The sequence below is a fragment of the Geotrypetes seraphini genome, chromosome 8 (assembly GCF_902459505.1).
Source record: "Geotrypetes seraphini chromosome 8, aGeoSer1.1, whole genome shotgun sequence".
NCBI classification, from domain to species: domain Eukaryota; kingdom Metazoa; phylum Chordata; class Amphibia; order Gymnophiona; family Dermophiidae; genus Geotrypetes; species Geotrypetes seraphini.
The window spans coordinates 153,082,899-153,101,760 of record NC_047091.1 but is presented as its reverse complement, the minus strand read 5'-3'; the positions used below and the strand labels follow the sequence as shown (position 1 = coordinate 153,101,760).

At 46.9% G+C, this 18,862-nt stretch overlaps 1 protein-coding gene across 3 annotated transcripts in view; it reads left to right on the top strand.

Moving 5' to 3' along the window:
* Nucleotides 1-18,862, top strand: part of KMT5A (lysine methyltransferase 5A) — a 66,719-nt gene that overhangs the window by 9,865 nt on the left and 37,992 nt on the right. For all 3 annotated transcript variants that reach the window (XM_033956404.1, XM_033956402.1, XM_033956403.1), the window contains 2 exons: nt 15,999-16,093; nt 17,939-18,095. In XM_033956404.1, the coding sequence (XP_033812295.1) occupies nt 15,999-16,093; nt 17,939-18,095 (252 nt within the window). Of the gene's footprint in view, nt 1-15,998; nt 16,094-17,938; nt 18,096-18,862 lie in introns of those variants that run through there.

Sequence of the window (18,862 nt, the reverse complement as noted above, 5' to 3'; positions counted from 1 at the left end):
CTATGTTCTTGAATGTATGGGAGCCTTATCTGCAATCTTTACATCCAAAGGGACGCAGTGAGATTTTATGATGGGTATCCTGAATTAGGCGCTCAGCTTGTTGGGATGAGAGAGCAATGGTGGGGTGGGGCAGAGAGTACCGATGGGAGGGGTTGGGGGGGTTTGGGGAGGGGCAGATTACCGATGGGAGGGGGTTGGGGGGGTTTGGGGAGGGGGGAGGTTCTTATGGTTCATGCATCTGTCACAGGTTTTTGTATTGGAGGTGGAGTGGCATCTTTGGGGCTCATAAGAGTCCAGGGTCCCGGAGGGCCATTCTGCCGACTCTGGCCTCGCTGGCCATGAGTTGATTTGACGGGGGGATTTGTTCCTGTACCTATCTCCAATATTTCCTTGAATTATGTTGTATATGATGCATCACTGTTTGTATTCTGAACCTTTTGAGTTCCATTGTTCTGTTTGCACTCTTGATTGCATCAATAAAATTGTTTGAACCTAAAGAAATGAACACCGTAAGAGAAAAGTGCATAGAAAAAGAAAGCAACTATCAAAATAGTTAAACTAATACTCGTGCTAATATCCCACTTACCCCTACAGACCAATCTTTAGCTGTTAATGATTTTTGTTGAGCTGATAAATTTTTCCTTTTTACTAAGGCCAAGCAAGATGGCATAACATGAAAAACTACTTTTGCTTGGTGGTTTAGTAGAATACATTTTCTTGTCTTTATCTTTTAGGCATGTAAACAACTTTCTAATAGGTTTAAAGCTCATTCAGTAAGGTGGATGGGGGACATGGCATATCCTTGGGCAGAACTCAGTATGGTTTCTCCATTAGATATTTGTAAAGTTGTTACTTGGTCTCTTCCTTGACATCAACAGCAGATGAATCCAGAGACTATTGGGATAACGTCCATCAACCATCAGGTGGACATAGAGAGCACTTGATTTATCCTCAGGTATATCTTGGATGCACAGCCTTCTGGTGCATGGATGTGTCCCTCAAAGCTCCTGGCTTCTGTTTGTGGATTTCGGTTCCAGACCTGGATGTTTGGAAGGAGGGGTGTTCTGGCTGAATGGTGCCAACTTTGAAGGTATACCTGGGCTTTTCCAGCATCCCTACCTCACCCTCTTCAGGATAACACCTGGGCCCACCCAGATCCCTTACCCTGCTGGACATGGTGCCTTCTGGACTACAGGCACAGCTCTTGAACTCTACGGTGGATTTCGAGCCAGGCTTGGCAGCTACCGGCTTCAGTTTCCTGGATCAGAAAAGAGAGAGATTCCTGTGGCTTCAGCCTCAGTTGAGAAATATTCCTGTGGCCTTAGGCCTCGGGTAAGTCATGGTCCTGTGGCCTTAGGCCTCGGGGGAGACATGGTCCTGTGGCCTTAGGCCTCAGTTGAGCTGCGGGATGGGGGCTGTATAGTGCCATTTTTTTGGGGGGGGGCAACACCTGGGCTCCCAGGTCCCTTCCCCCCCCCTCCTGAAGAACCTGGATACCTAAGTCCCATAAGCTCATTCGTTTGGTGGGCGCGGGGCTACAAAGGTTGCCATTCTTTTCGGAGAGGCGCTGGTGGGAGGAGTTTGTTATTCCTTTGTCGCATAGGACAGCTGACGCTGCTTCGGCCATAGTGCGCGGCCACTGGCTTGCAGCTGTGGAGGGCAGCAGCGGGCGGTAGGAGGCCCTGAGGAGTCAGCTAAGGCCCTTTCCTCCCGCTACGAAAGGAGGGAGGTTGCAGTTGCTGGCACTGCCACTGTCAGTCTTTCTCCTCTCAGAGGAGGGACACTGCCTTTACCCTCACTATTCAGCAGGCCCCAGGGGGTTGGCCTTGGCTGGAACGCCATTTCACTGGCGTCCTAGTATACCTTGTGTAATTCCGGCCAGCTGACAGTTAGCTGGGGCTAGGTTAGTTGAGGCTCTTTATGTCTGGCCCAGTTTTTTCTTTCCACTCCTGCTGGGTCATTCTTGTGGAGAAATGGGCTAAAAGTTGGATCAGATGTCTCGGTATTTGAGGTTGTCGCTGTAACTATTTGGGGGCTCTGGGAAAGGCACTTGTCACTTTGGGGCCCAGGTACAGTTTTGGTGTCTTTCCTCTCCTCTGGCATTCTTCTTGACTTTGGTAAACAGTTTGCCTCCTGTGGGAGCCCTATGGATTTGGGAGGGGTGATGTAGCTGTGGTTTCTGCAGCATGGTGCTCAGGTGAGGATGGTTCCTGCTCACATATGCTAGAGAGGATAGCCTCTGTATGATTGTAGGTGACATACTCTCTGGAGTGTAGTATCACCTTGGATGTATGCTGCAGGGCAGGATTTGAGGGTGAGGGATTTCCCGTTCGCTTCTTTATTTCCTTCCCTATGTTTGGATTGCTTTGGTACATCCCACTAGTCTCTGGATTCATCTGCTGTTGATGACAAGGAAGGTAAAAATTATCTTACTTGTTAATTTTCTTTCCTTTAGTCACATCAGATGAATCCAGAGCCCCAATCTCAGGCTCTTCAGTCTGTCTATCTATCGGAGGACATCCTCTTGGCTTACCTCTATTCGCTCCAGCTTTTCATCTTGATCCCCACTTATGATCTCCTCTGGCTCTGGAACATTGGATGTGTCCTCACTCGTGAAAACCGACGAGAAGAATTTGTTTAACTTGTCGGCTACCTCTTTTTCCTCTTATCACTCTCCTTCATCCAACTGTCCCACTTCCTCCCTTGCCGGTTGCTTCCCCTTCACGTACCTGAAGAACGGTTTGAAGTTTCTTGCTTCCCCCACCAGCCTCTCTTCATATTCTCTTTTTGCCTCTCTAACCACTCGGTGACATTCCTTTTGGTGCTTTTTGTGTTCCTTCTGGTTGTCTTCAGTTTGGTCCTTTTTTTCATTTTCTGAACGATATTTTCTTGTCACCTATCGCCTTTTTCACTGCAACTGTTATCCATGCTGGGTTTTTTGTTCGATTTTTTTTTTTTTTTTTGCACCCTTTCCTAAACCTGGGGACGTATAGGTTTTGTGCTTTATGCACCATGTCCTTGAGTATGGACCAGGCTTTCTCTACGGTCTCCATCCTCCCTGAGCTGCTCCTGAGTTTCTTTCCCACCATTTTTCTCATAGCATCGTAGTTCCCTTTTTTGAAATTGAGCGCTGTCGTTGTGGTTCTCCTCACCTTTGATGTTCCTACTTCTAATTTGCACTGGATCATGTTGTGATCGCTGTTTCCCAGTGGCGCTATTACTACCACCTCCTTTGCGGGTCCCCCTAGCCCGTTGAGGATTAGGTCGAGAGTGGCATCTCCTTGCGTTGGTTCCGTGACCATCTGTTCCATGAAACAGTCCCTCACAGCCTCCAGGAATTTTGTTTCCCTCGCGCAGTTGGAGTGACCAATACTCTAGTCTATCCCAGGGTAGTTGAAGTCCCCCATCAATACCACACTTCCGCTTTTGCATTCCTGCCTCAATTCAGCCTCCAGGTCCTGGTCGTTGGCTTCTGGTTGTCCTGGTGGGCGATAGTACAGTCCCAGTTTTATATCAGCCCCATTTCTTCCTGGTAACTTAACCCATAGTGATTCCAAACCTTCCGTCCTTACTGCTGTTTCCATCCTAGTCGAGTGAATGGAGTCCTTTATGTATAGCGCTATTCCTCCACCCTTCTTGTAAGTTCTGTCTCTCCTATAGAGTTTGTACCCTGGTAGGACCACATCCCATTTGTTGTCCTCAGACCACCATGTTTTCTGTGACTCGAGGATAAATCAAGTGCTCTTTCTCCAACTGCTGGTTGATGAATGTAATCCCACTAGTCTCTGGATTCATCTGCTGTGACTAAAGGAAAGAAAATTAACAGGTAAGGATATAATTTTACATTCTCTTAATACTTTAGTAAAACATTTATCATTTGGCTAGAGGGAAAGCTTACTTTGGTACTTCAGTTATTAGAGCAGGAGCATCATGTCCCCAACCATTTCCAACCATATATCCTGCATGTTGCTGGACTGGTCTGGTGCTGATGCTAAGAAAGGAGAAATTAGATCTTGCATCAGACCAATCCAGCTACCCACCCTTATCTGTACTTCAGTCTTCATTCAACAAATAAGTAAGAGCTCAGAACTTTTACGTTTTCTCACTGCTTCTGCCAGAAAAATTTTTTTTTAAATTCTTACAGCTGGCCATGTTTATACTGATTTGATATGTTAATACTAAATTGTTTGTGCTGTACGCATTAAGATAAATCACAATTCTCTTATCTCCACCTGCTGGTTAATGGATATATAAGGTCCAAAAAAAGTGGAGTAGGATAATGAAAAAACCACAAGGTGCCAAAAGTGAGGTCAACAACTGAACAGACCTGACATGGAGCCATGTTTTGACAAAGGATGCCTGCCTTGGAGGTCACAGAATCTTATAGAATGTTGTAAAATTGTTTAATTTAAAGCAATTTTTATTGAGAATCACACCACTGGATAAGAAAGTCTTTATACAAAAAGAACAAAGCAGCAAGTAAACTGTACATATTTTGACAAAAACTGTGATCCCAAAAATTTTGGAAGATTTACAGTCCAAAACAAATACCCATCCTGTGTATAATCTATTGCAGCAAAGAAAAAGCCCCAAGGACCTTTATAGGTAACATGAAAAGTAAAATGTCCAACATAAATCAGAAATTTCCCTCCCTATCACCCTCCAGAATCTACTATACAAAGTGAATACCTACAGTTCAAAAACAGAAATTAAAGGAAAATATACCCTCAAAGGTTCTTTGTTATAAATAAACAATTACAGAAAAAAAAGGAGTGACAATGAACCAAAGGAAGTCCAAATCAGTAACCCCCCCTCTCCATAGCAATCCCTATGAGTGCTGTCAAATTGTTTAGTGCTTTGCTATCAGAACAGCTCTGTGTAATTCCAGAACTTAACCACTGCAAAGTTGAAGATACTTATTTATTTTAAATTATTTGTAGCCCACCTTTCTACAAGTCTAGGCGGGGACCAATATAAACATACACAAACAGCAATTAACAAACAACAAAATACAATGGCAATACACATTAAAAAAAAATCATAAAACATCTTAACATCTTTACATAATCTTAACATTACATCTTCAAAAATACGGTTCAAAGCTGGTGCCAACCACAGCCTGCCACTAAAAGGTAGAATCTCGTATGCTTCCACTGCTTGTGCCAAAAGCAAATGCAAATACAGTTTTTACCTCTCTTCTAAATTGACAAAGCATGGTCAATTGACACATAGAAACTTACAAGGCATTCCATAGAACTGGGCCTCAAGCTGACAACATGGAAAGCACAGTTACTTACTGTAACAGGTGTTATCCAGGGACAGCAGGCAGATATTCTTTACGCATGGGTGACGTCACCGACGGAGCCCTCGGTACGGACCTTTTTAACTAGAAAGTTCTAGTTGGCCGCACCGCGCGTGCGCCTTCCCGCCCGACGGAGGAGTGCGTGGTCCCCAGTTAAGATAAGCCAGCTAAGAAGCCAACCCGGGGAGGAGGGTGGGACGTAAGAATATCTGCCTGCTGTCCCTGGATAACACCTGTTACGGTAAGTAACTGTGCTTTATCCCAGGACAAGCAGGCAGCATATTCTTTACGCATGGGTGACCTCCAAGCTAACAGAGAGGGAGGAGGGATGGTTGGCCATTAGGAAAATAAATTCTGTAGTACAGATTGGCCGAAGTGCCCATCCCGTCTGGAGAATGCATCCAGGCAGTAGTGAGTAGTGAACGTGTGAACTGAGGACCAGGTGACTGCCTTGCAGATTTCCTCAATGGGTGTGGAACGGAGGAAAGCAACAGAAGCAGCCATAGCTCTAACCCTGTGGGCCGTGACAGCACCTTCCAGTGACAGACCGGCCCGAGCATAACAGAACGCGATGCAGGCCGCAAGCCAGTTGGACAGCGTCCGTTTAGAGACAGGGCGACCTAGACGGTTATGATCGAAGGTCAGGAAGAGCTGAGGGGACAAGTGGTGAGCCCTTGTACGATCAAGATAGTAGGCAAGGGCACGCTTGCAATCCAGAGTGTGTAACGCCTGTTCTCCAGGGTGTGAATGAGGTTTCGGGAAAAAGACAGGCAACACAATGGACTGGTTGAGGTGAAAAGCCGAGACCACTTTGGGAAGGAACTTAGGGTGGGTACGCAGAACCACCTTGTCATGGTGAAAAACGGTGAACGGTGGATCGGCAACCAGTGCATGCAGCTCACTAACCCTCCTGGCAGAGGTGATGGCAATGAGGAAAAGCACCTTCCACGTGAGAAGTTTGAGCGAGGTTGTGGCAAGAGGCTCAAAGGGGGGTTTCATGAGGGCTGATAAAACCACATTCAGGTCCCAGACGACAGGAGGAGGCTTCAGAGGCGGTTTGACATTGAAGAGGCCTCTCATGAACCGGGAAACCAGTGGATGAGCCGTGAGAGGTTTTCCGAGGATAGGCTCATGAAATGCAGTGATGGCACTGAGGTGGACTCTGATGGAGGTAGATTTGAGGCCAGCATTGGACAGAGAGAGCAAATAGTCCAGTACAGTTTCCACCGCTAAAGAGGTGGGATCGTGATGACGCCGTAGACACCAAGAGGAGAACCTTGTCCACTTCTGATGGTAACATTGGAGGGTGGCCGGTTTCCTGGAGGCGTCCAAAATGAGACGGACAGGCTGAGACAGATTCTCTGGAGAGGTCAGCCCGAGAGAAACCAAGCTGTCAGGTGGAACGAAGACAGATTGGGATGCAGCAGAGACTGACGAAGTTGTGTAAGTAGAGTAGGAAACACAGGAAGAAGAATGGGCTCCCTGGAGCTGAGCTGAAGCAGGAGGGAGAACCAGTGTTGGCGAGGCCACCGAGGAGCGATGAGAATCATGGTGGCCCTGTCCCTGCGGAGTTTGGATAAGGTCCGCAACATCAGAGGAAGTGGAGGAAAGGCATAAAGGAACCGATCTCTCCAGTCGAGCAGGAATGCATCTGGGGTCAGACGATGAGGAGAGAAGAGTCTGGAACAGAACTGGGGCAGCTGATGGTTGTGAGGCGCTGCAAAGAGGTCCACCTGCGGAGTGCCCCAGCGAGCAAAGATGGAGCGGAGTGTTGGAGGGTCCAGAGTCCACTCGTGAGGTTGAAGGATGCGGCTGAGATTGTCGGCCAGGGAGTTCTGTTCGCCCTGGATATAGACAGCCTTGAGGAAGAGATTGCGGGCCGTGGCCCAAGTCCAGATGCTGAGAGCCTCTTGACAAAGGAGGCGCGATCCAGTGCCGCCTTGCTTGTTTATGTAGTACATGGCGACTTGGTTGTCTGTGCACAGGAGAAGAACCTGAGGGTAGAGAAGATGCTGGAAAGCCTTGAGAGCATAGAACATGGCTCTGAGTTCCAGGAAATTGATGTGATGTTGACGCTCCTGAGGGGTCCAGAGACCCTGGGTGCGAAGATCTCCCAGGTGATCTCCCCACGCATAGGGGGAGGCATCCGTGGTTATGGTCATGGAGTGAGGGGGTAGATGAAAAAGTAGACCCCTGGAAAGATTTGAGGAGTTCAACCACCATTGAAGAGAGTGCTGAAGAGACGATGTCACAGAGATGGGATGAGAAAGAAGATCCGTCGTCTGTGACCATTGGTTGGCAAGAGTCCATTGAGGTGTCCTGAGGTGGAGTCGCGCCAGAGGAAGCACATGGACCGTCGAGGCCATGTGGCCCAAGAGGATCATCATCTGTCGGGCAGGAATGGAGTGATGAAGGAGCACCTGACGACAGAGGTGGAGCAGGGTCCGTTGACGGTCAGAGGGGAGAAACGCCCTCATTAGTGTGGTGTCGAGAACTGCTCCAATGAACTGAAGTCGCTGTGTGGGAAGTAGATGCGACTTGGGGTAGTTGATCTCGAACCCCAGGAGATGGAGGAGAGAGATGGTGTGATGAGTGGCTTGTAGCACAAGTGGAGACGTAGGTGCTTTCACCAACCAATCGTCTAAGTAGGGGAACACCTGGAGGTTGTGAGACCTGAGGAAGGCCGCCACCACAATAAGGCACTTGGTGAACACCCTGGGCGATGAAGCGAGGCCAAAAGGTAGCACTTTGTACTGATAGTGATGGTGCTGTATCTGAAACCGTAGGTAGTGACGTGAAGTCGGATTGATGGGATGTGAGTGTAGGCCTCTTTGAGGTCCAGGGAACATAGCCAGTCGTGTTGAGAGAGAAGAGGGTAAAGCGTGGCAAGGGAGAGCATTCTGAACTTTTCCTTGACCAGACACTTGTTGAGATCCCGGAGATCGAGAATGGGACGGAGGTCTCCTGTCTTCTTGGGAACCAGGAAGTAGCGGGAGTAGAATCCCTGACCCCTTTGGTCCGGAGGCACCTCTTCGATGGCATTGAGAAGAAGGAGGGATTGGACCTCCCTCAGGAGGAGGGGGGTTTGGGAGGAGTGAGAAGTAGACTCTACGGGAGGATTGTCTGGTGGAAGAGTCTGGAAGTTGAGAGAGTAGCCGTGGCGGATGATGTTGAGGACCCACTGGTCCGAGGTGATGACCTCCCAACGGCTGAGGAAGATGTGGAGACGGCCTCCGATTGGTTGAGGAAGAGGCAATGAAGGCGGGAGACTGGCTATGCCCTGGAGTGAGGAGTCAAAAGGGCTGAGAGGGTTTGGAAGGTGGAAGAGGCTTGGTAGGTTGGTTGGATTGAGAACGAGCCTGGGTGTGGTGTTGCTGGCGGGGTCGCCTAGGTTGTTGGCGAAGGTGGATTGAGCGGTCTGGCTGAGAACCTGCGTTGATATGAGGACTGTGGCCTGTAAGGTCAAGCAGGTGGAGCCTTTTTCTTGGGTTTAACCAGGGTGTCCCATCTGGTCTCATGGGCCGAGAGTTTCTGGGTGGTGGAATCCAGGGACTCTCCAAAAAGTTCATCCCCGAGACAGGGAGCGTTGGCTAGACGGTCTTGGTGGTTGATGTCCAAATCCGATACTCTCAGCCAAGCCAGGCGGCGCATGGCGACAGCAATGGCAGAGGCACGAGAGGTGAGCTCAAAGGAATCCTAGACAGAGCGGACCATAAATTTCCTCAGTTGAAGGAGACTGGAAATTTGTTGTTGGAAAAGCGGAATCTTCCTTTCTGGGAGATATTTTTGAAGGGCGGACAGCTGTTGGACCAGGTGTTTCATGTAAAATGAAAAGTGGAATGTGTAATTGTTTGCCCTGTTGGCCAGCATGGCATTCTGGTAGAGCCGCTTGCCAAACTTGTCCATAGTTTGCCTTCTCTGCCAGGAGGGGTGGAGGCATAAACACTAGAGCCCTGAGATTTCTTTAAGGTGGACTCAACAAGGAGAGACTCATGGGGCAATTGAGGTTTATCAAACCCCGGGATCGGGATAACCCGGTAAAGGTTATCTAACTTGCGGGGGGCCCCGGGGACCGTAAGAGGGTTCTCCCAGTTTTTATAAAAGGTTTCCCGGAGTATGTCATGCACGGGTAACTTGAGGAACTCCTTAGGTGGTTGTTCAAAATCCAGGGCCTCCAGAAAGGCTTGGGATTTTTTGGAGTCTGACTCTAGAGGGAGAGACAAAGCCGCTGACATCTCCCTGAGGAACTTGGAGAACGAGGATTGCTCAGGTTTGGAAGTGGTATCGGGCGCTGAGGGTTCCTCGTCCGATGAGGAGACATCCTCCTCGGTACCGGGAGGGGATTCTTCCCATAAGTCCGGGTCCCGGACCTCCGGGTGCGCGTGCCGAGAAACCGGGGTGGAAGGCTCGGTATGGTGGGTCTTAGATAGAGACTTGCCCGAGCGCACCGAAACGGTACCGGGAGAGGAAGATCGGTGTCGATCCCGGTCTCGGGAAGAATGGTGTCCCGCCTGGTCCCGAGGCGGATCTGTAGTGGTATGTGAGTGAACTACAGGATGGGCACGGAGTTGTTCAGCCGAGAGAATCGGCATGGATGTATTAAGTGGCACCGATGGGGTGGATACCGGTTGTTCGGCGCGGGGCTCGGGCCGGTCTGGTACCGAAAGGAGCGGTGCAAGGATAGTGGGTAACAGGTGCTAGAGTTGATGCTGCAGCTGTTCCTGTAATTGTGTTTGGAGGATGGCCGCGATGCGGTCATCCAGGGGTGGCACCGGAACCGCTTTCTTCTGTTTCGGTTCCATAGGTGCCACTCCACGCCCCGGTGATGAGGAGGCCGATGACGAGGCACTCACCGAGATCGGGGCGGAGCGTTTCCGGGGCCGGCGTGAAGCCGGTATGGTCGGTGCCGCCACTGTGGCTGGCGGGCGCTCGAGGGAAGAGGAAGGCTTCTTAGCCGGCTTACCTGGCGCCGATGGCGCCGATGTTGGATCGGGCGTCGTCAAAGTGGTGGGTGTCGATTTCGGCGGTACCGCCGTCGACGCAGAGGATTCCATCGCAGACCCGGTGCCGAATAGGATGTTCTGTTGAATCTGGCGATTCTTAAGTGTTCGCTTTTTAAGAGTGCCACAGCGGGTGCAGGAGTCCGCCCGATGCTCAGGACCCAAACACTGCAAGCACCAATTGTGTGGGTCAGTGAGAGAGATCAGGCGTGCACACCGCTGGCACTTCTTAAAACCTGGCTGCGGGGGCATGAATGGGAATACGGCCTCCGCAAAATCAAACCCGGAGGCCTGTATAGTGGCAACAGGCCCCTCCGGGGCTAGTTCGAAAAAAGAAAGTAAAAAATATATATATATATATATATATATTTTTTTTTTTTTGAAAGGAAATAAAAGGAAACCCGCAGGTAAGAAAAGTAAAACAATTAGAAAATTCGCGAGCGGGAAGGCAAAAAGGTAGTTTCAACGGCCGTTGAAAAAAACACGCGTCTTCTTCGCTCCGCGGAAACGAAGAAACTGGGGACCACGCACTCCTCCGTCAGGCGGGAAGGCACTCGCGCACGCGCGGTGCGGCCAACTAGAACTTTCTAGTTAAAAAGGTCCGTACCGAGGGCTCCGTCGGTGACGTCACCCATGCGTAAAGAATATGCTGCCTGCTTGTCCTGGGATAATTCCTATTACCAGCAAGTTTCTTGGTTACTAAGGATGGAATTTCCAGTCTCAAACTGTCAGCAGACCGCAACTCACAGGTGGGAGAGTACCATCGAAAAAGTGAGTGAACAGCTATAGGACAATTGTATTGAAGCACCTTGAACATCAAACACAAGAACTTAAATTCTACCCGCATTTCAATAGTCAGCCAATAAAGCCCGTATAATATCAGGGTGATATGATTAAATTTGGACACATGCTCAATAAGGCAAGCAGCAGCATTCTGTGCCATCTGCAAGGCACACGAAACACATTTAGGCAACCCTACATAAATAGTTGCAGTAATCCAACAATGGTGTTATCAATAACGCAACAACTGTCTGAAAGTTTGTCATCTGATAAATAATCATACAGCCTCCTCAGTAGCCGCAACTTGAAAAACACACTGGAAATCGCACCCTTGATGTGAGCCTTAAAAGACGAGGATGAGTCTAGCATAACTCCCAGATATCTACATTGCTGGCATACAACAATGGCCTCCCCTGCTAAACAGATTTCAGCAGGGCATGAAGCCAAGTTCTTCCCACGGGCTAAAAATAATACTTAAATTTTTAAAAACATTCAATTATAGATGGTTTTGCGCCATCTACTCCCAAATAACATCAAACAATCATTCAGATATGAAACTGCTTCATCCTGTGGTTGTTTGTTTGTTTTATGTTTTTTTCCAACGGGGATCAAAAATTTAATATCATCCGCATACAGATAAAACCTAACCCCTAAAGCACGCAATGCCTTACATAATGGAAGCAGGTAAATGTTAAACAACGCTGCTGATAAAGCAGATCCTTGCGGAACTCCGCACAAGGATGACCAATTTGACCTCTTCTGATTGGCCTCTACACAAAAGGAACGATCTTCCAGGAAAGATTTAGATCACAGCAAAACTTTCCCGGAGATTCCTAAAGATTGCAATCTTGCCTTTTTGAAGGTAGGGTACCAAAGCTTCAAAACACGGGACACATAACCCACAAGTTCCTGGACTTGTCTGATGTGATCAAAAGGAAATACAATTAGCAGTAAATTCTCCCTCCTATCTGTCAGTGTGTGAGCAATGATTGGCTCATATATTGACAAGAAGGGAAGCTTAAAAAGCCTGCTGCTGCAGGAGAAACTTCACCTTCACTCCCTTCAAGTACCTTTGAAGAGGTAGAAGACACGCCTACTAACTCCTGCCTCCACACCATCTTCCAAAATGGTATTACATTACCATCATTTGGTGCATCATGGTACACATGTGGGAGCCAATCTGCCAAATAAGTTAATTTTTGCCTTATTTGGCACACTGACTTCATGGTGTGTCGCAGAAGCGAACATCACTCATAACTTTTCCAGGTATGCTAACAGGAGAATTAGGGGGTGAAAATCTGCTAGATACCAGGGGTATTTTATGGGGGGAAGGCTGGGTTTTTTGGGGGGTATGGGGAATAGGGCAGCTATATGATATCCTGCCTGATCATGCAGAAGAAAGCTGACCTTCCTCAGACCTGAAGTTCAGGTTCCTGTATTATGCTCACCATGAAGTCTTTAGCAGCAGTTCTCTGCATCTGGGTGGAATATCTAATAGCCTTCATCTTAATCTGTTGTGCACTGGTGTCTTAATGTAAGGTTTTTACTTCTGTGCAAAAGCTTTTTTTGTATCCAGTTACTAGAAAGTTGAGCACAAATGCTAACTGTATACTTCATCTGCCCCCGAGTGAAGGCGGGGAAGATTGTAAAGCTGATGTTTTATATCTTCTGATACCTCTGAAGCGCTGTACAAATTCTGCATTGTGTAGTTGTACAGATGCAGAATTTTCCCAGGAGTAATTTACAGAATGGACATAATCCTTTGAACCCTAGGCTAGAAAACTAATTGGAAGAGGGGCCTTAATAATGATAGGTGTGTCATTCTGGACAGGTGGGTATTATCCCCATGTTTGCGAGCCATGCAGAAGGAATCCACACCAGCTTTTGAATCCCTCCTCTCACTAGAGGGACCCTGATATCCCTTTCAGTTTTTCCTTGTACACGTGAGTTATATTTTTGGTCTTTATGTTCTTTATGGGGAATTTTTCAACAGCTTTCAGTGCTTGGAGCTTTCCGCGTCAAGGGTTCAGCTCTGCCTGTGTGGAGGAGAAGCAGACTAAGGCCAAGCCCTCTGTGGTACCTTTTGGCCAGCCTATAGAATCTTTTTGGAGGTCAGGGTAGCATTGTTCACCTACTGCGCTGAAGGTGCTTGAGCAGAGGCCATTGTGCATCCATAGTGGGGTCCTGCAGGGTGCTGGCTGCGTTTTGCCTCCCCCCCTCTCTTTCTGGTCAGCAGGGGTTTGAGGCTCAATCACATACCGGTCTGACTGGCATTACAAAGATTCAGCGTTGGAGGAGCAGTCCATTTGAAGCAGTGATTTATTTTCCCACATCCAGCTACCTTTTGGAGCTGAAGCAGATTGCAGCACATTTCCAGCACAAGTCTCAGTGAGTAAAGCTGTTAAAGGACCCCCCTTTTGATTTTTCCTCATAGGCTTTAAAACTTTTTTTTTTTTCTGGTTTCTGCTCCTTCCCTTAGTTTTCCCCTGAAGAGCTGGCTGCTCAAGTTCTTCACAGGAAATGACCACCAACGCCCTGTTACAGTTTTTCAAATTCTAACGGTTTTTGTATGAATAAAAATCAATGTAGTCAAATAATATACAAAGCAAAAACTAATTCAATGATTAGTAATCCAGTAAGCTATAATAGCGGAGTGAGGTCTATGACCTTGGGATAGAATGTGTCACTTGCACTTTATTGCCCCTGTGCTACCTTTTATACCCCTGCACCTCCCCCCCTTGCATATATTAGGTCTATAGGCCTATAATTCTCTGCCAAGCCTGCTATATGAAAGTTTTTAGCAAATCTGGTTGTGACACCCAATTTCCCTTGTTCTTGGTTTGCATAGACACACCTTGCCTCCAGCCCCCTTTCCCCCCAACTAGCCTGCCTGCTCTTTGTTTTAGGGAATTGGCCGTGCATATGTTTAGTTTCCTTGGTAGGGTGCCCTTTTCTGGGAAATCACGTTGCGTTTCTCTTAGTTTCTGTTTCTGCTGTTTAAGGTTACACAGGCATTGCTGTGCATATAGTCATATGTGCTTGTAGTCACGTACTGTGTAAAAAGCTAACAGTACATTATATTCTTCAAGCCTTCCATCTTGTCTTTGTCCTCCATTTGTGAACATTCTTTCTTACCCCACCTTCAAAATCCTAAAATCAGTTTTGGTTTGGAGCCATTTTTTTGCACAAAAGCCTTGCAATGGTGGCCATCTTGGATTTCCCAATTTTATTTTCTCCAAAGTTCTTCAGAATCTTCATATTGTCTCATTTTGCCTCAAAACTGACCGGGATGGAGTCCTCGTGCTCCTTTACCCTCGATTCATGCTATATTTATTCTGGATAAGTGCCTGGAGAGTACCCTTGTGCTGCACAGCACATGAAAGGGGGTGGCTGGTCTAGCCTCCCCTTTACTCTCTAGGGTTGAAGAACAGTCAGGAGGCTTATTGCTTGGAAGTAAATCCTTTCCAGAGCCCCGGAATGGCGGTCCTTCCAGGCACAGGAATATGGAGGTCACTGGGAAGGGAAAGCCGGCCATTTTGAAGAGGTGGGCCTGCCAGCAGGAGGAAGTGGGCACCCCTCCTGCCAGTGTTCTAAAAAAAAGGTAAGGGGCAGAGGGGTGCATGCTTGAGATGGGGAAGTTCTGAACTGACATCCCCCTCCCCAGCCCCCTAGAGCTGACTTTGGGTACTTGTGGAGGGGGCCTTTTTGTTGGGGTGGTCTTGGTGATCCTGATGCACTAGGGTTACCGATGAAGGAGGGAGTGTGCATCCCTCCTGTCTCTTGTTTTGGGGATTGTTGCTGCCATCAGGGGGGTTCAGTAGCTGTCTTTGGGGGCTGCAGTTGTCATCGGGGGGGGGGGGGGCATGTCTCCTTTTTTTATGGGGACAGATATTGTGCATGGGTAAATTGACTCACATCGTGAAACCAGCCTGTAGTTTGGGGAGATCCCTGTACCCCTCCTTCACATGTGTTTTTCTGTATGGGGCTGATGATAGCCCCATACAGAAAAACACATGTAAAAAAAGGGGTAAAAACTGAAGGGGACAGCAGAGCTCTCTCCCCTATTGCATGGCTGGAGTGGATTCCTACTGCATGGCTCGTATGGGGATATTACCCCTCCATCTGTCCAGAATGACACACCTATCTACTAGAAAAGATATTAGCAAGGTGAGAAGAACCTAATCTCACTTGTTGACTTAAAAAAGAAAGAAAGGCCTCATAGTTCTGAGCGCAGAAGGCTGGCAGGGATAGCAAGTGCTGCTAACAGACTGCAGGATACTAGCAGATTTAGCAGGTCAAAATCAAGTTTTGAGAGCCATTGAATTAGCACATGCCGGATCTCTTCTAAACATTTGTTAGCCTGTGCCTTAATTCTGCCCTAACTGTATCCATTATAAAAATCATATTGCAAGACTGTTGCAACACCATCAGCCCCTAACTTTCTCGCTCTAGCTTTTAATACTACTACTTCACTAAGAAGAATCCTGTGCTTAAAACCATGCTGCGTTAAAGTCCGTTTCACCTAGATGTGGACTGGAAGCTCAAGCGGCAGGAAAACGAAAGGTCGAAGAAACTGGCTCACGTTCTGTATGAAGCCTTCGGAAATGTTGCTGGGGGGTTGGACTTTAACTCGGGTGCGGGAGGTGGGGGGGCGCACAGACACGTCAGCGGCGACACCACTGTTTCCCTGGTAACCGCCCCGGAAGTGTGCGCAGGCGTCCATGCAGTAGCCCGACCTCCTCCTCCCCTCCCCCCTTGCTGTGTCGCTGCTGATACAGCTGGCCTTTAAAAATGTCGGAGTGTTTGCTCGCGTGCCTTGTCCCTAGTAGCCTGTCTTGAAAACTGCATTTCCCCCTTTTTTGTAAATTGCTCTATTTACTATGCATATCCTAAATTTTAAACCCCTCTCTTTTTAGGGAAGAAAATGTCCAGGCCTAAAGAAGGGAAAGCGGAGGAGGTACCGAAACCTTTGACGGGAGGGGCCAATGAAAACCATCCGAAAATGAACGGGGTCTGCTCGCCATTTATTTAGTTTCACTTTAAAAGTTTTGGTTTAATTGCATTAAATATGCTGCATTGTACCTAAATGAGCTGAGCTCAGCTGTTGAAACTTATTTAAATCTTTAGGTAGTTGTAAGGCCTGTCACTGATTACATACATCTCTACTAAAATATTACTAAAACAGACAAAACTTGAAAAAAATGACCTTATTTACATTCAATAGGTCATATACACATTTGGGCTATAACCCTTGCTCTTATAAGGCTGTGATACTGTATGTGGCTATTGGTACCACATGGTAAGGTTTTTTGAGGCGGGTTTTTTTTTTCTCACCTGTATTTGGGCTTCAGCAGCTCACTGATAATTGCGTTCAGGAGAAAATACAGTACTTAACACCTGCATATTAATCTTGTCATACCTCTGGTACAATTTATTCTTGGAGTAACTGAATGTAAATTAAATGAACTCCCAATAAAATCCATATTAAATTTTGGGGTGATTTCCCAGTATGTAAGAGCTGGGAGTGAAACCATAATGATTTAATTGAGAATCATGTTGTTGTGTCTGAAAACAGATTTAATTTACTTAGATAAGACACACATTTGGATTTAAAGAAAAGATAATATTAGTTTATCTTCCAAAATATGTGTAATTGTTTTAATCTTGGCTGCAATATTTTTACTTTGGTTGTACTGTGCACAATTATGCCTCCAATAAAGGTAATGAGATTGAATGACAAGTCAGTGAATCTGGCCTATTTGAGTAATATGGCTTGCATAACTATAATATGGCATATTTTGAATTGTGATTGATTTGATTATTATACATTCACAGATTTGTAGCACACAAGCGTATGAATGGTTATGTTTAATACCATATTTTAGTATAGGAATTTGGCGGTTCTGCTTTAATACAAGGTCTGTTCAAAATGTTCCAGGATAGTTTGAATTGCGCACCAACAGGAAGATCTTTTGGGACGTGCTAGGTGGCGTTGAGTTGCTTGAAACCTCACGAAAACTCATTTTTTTTCCATCTGTTTATTTGTTTTTGTCTCCAAGCTACAGCAAGTTTTGTGAGTGTATTTTTGTGATTGGCTAATTTTCATCATGTGCGACCTGAATGAGCAGCACCACAGTGTGAAGTTCTGTTTTAAATTTGATAAGACCGCTACTGAAACTTTTGAAATGTTGAAAGTGGCTTATGGGGAACATGTCATGAGTAGTGGAAGGTGTTTTGAATAGTATTCACACTTCAAAAGTGGTCGAATCTATGGAAGGACGATTCGTGAACTGGAAGACCATCAATGTGAGCTGATGATGATGTTGATCAAGTGAGGGTTCTTGTGCACGCTAATTGGTGATTAACTGTTAGAGAATTGGCAAATGAATGCAACATCTCAATTGGTTTATGCCACAACATTCTAACACAGAAGTTGTAGATGTCTTGAATTGTGGCAAAGTTTGTTCCATGGTTGATGACCGACCAGAAGAACAACAGTGAATTTTGTGCAAAAAACTCAGTGACAGTTTTTTTCCTCAACCACCTTACTCTTCCGACTTGGCCCCTGCTGTTTTCTTCTTATTTCTTAAACTTAAATCCATGCTGAAAGGAAAGTGATTCAACACCATTGAAGACATAAAGCAAAATTTTTTGATGATTTCCTGAAGATGCATTTAAGGACTGTTTCCAGAAGTGGAAATGATGTTGGGAAAAGTGTTTTCCTAGGGAAGGGGAGTACTTTCAAAATTGTTTAATATTTTATAAAATCAGTCCTGGAACTTTTGAACAGACCTCTTACAGTGCTGTAACACCTCCCTTTTACTGTATACACAGTATTAACTCTTGCTCTCTACAGGAAAACATATTTATTGGGCAACCCAAGATTTACACCTTCATGAGCCCTAATAAGTCTCCAAGTACTCGTCCTCCACTTCAAGAAGAAAACTCAGCCACACATCAAGAGGTGAAATGTCAGGGGAAAACATTAAATGAAATGCACAAGAAACCTGAAGGTATAAAATGTGAAACTGCCATTTACTTTTAATGGAAGACACAGCAGGGGGGGGATCAATATTCATATGCCCTGCCAGGTTCTGCACCTGCCACCCGTTCACTCCCTTCCCTGCCAGGCTCTCCACCCTGTCTCCCGATGTCCTGCAGGCCTCCACCAAGCCGGCTGTATAACTGGTGGTCAGGTGGTCGGCCAGGACAGGAGGAAACCCTCCCGTCTCCTGTCCTGGCCAACTTTGACAATTATTTTTTTTACCTCCCTCCCACCTCCCCCTATGTATCTTTTTGAATCCATGGTAGTCCAGTGGTGTACCGGTCAGGAGTGAGCTCTCTGCGCTCCTGCCCCGTGCTGAGCACCTCCCCTGAATGGCTGCCTTGAGTTCTCATGGCCCAGCAGTGTACCAGGCGTGAGTGAGCTTTTGCACTCCTGTCCAGCCCTGAGACGCTCCCTGAATGGCTGCCACCAGTTCATACAAGTCCCACGAGAACTGGTGGCAGCCATTCAGTGAGCGTCTCAACACCGGGCAGGAGCACAAAAAGCTCACTCCTGCCCAGTACACCGCTGGGCCGCGAGAACTCATGGCATTTTTTTTAGTGGTGAAACTTTGGTTGTAGCTTGTTCTTTCAAACTTAACAACAAAACTAATCTACTATCCTAATTTGTTTAAATCTTCTAGAAAACAAACCACAGAGAAGGAAATAAAATCTACTATATAAATCGTGAATGGAGGGATGGGGGAATGTGTCGGTCTGAGGCCTCTATAATATT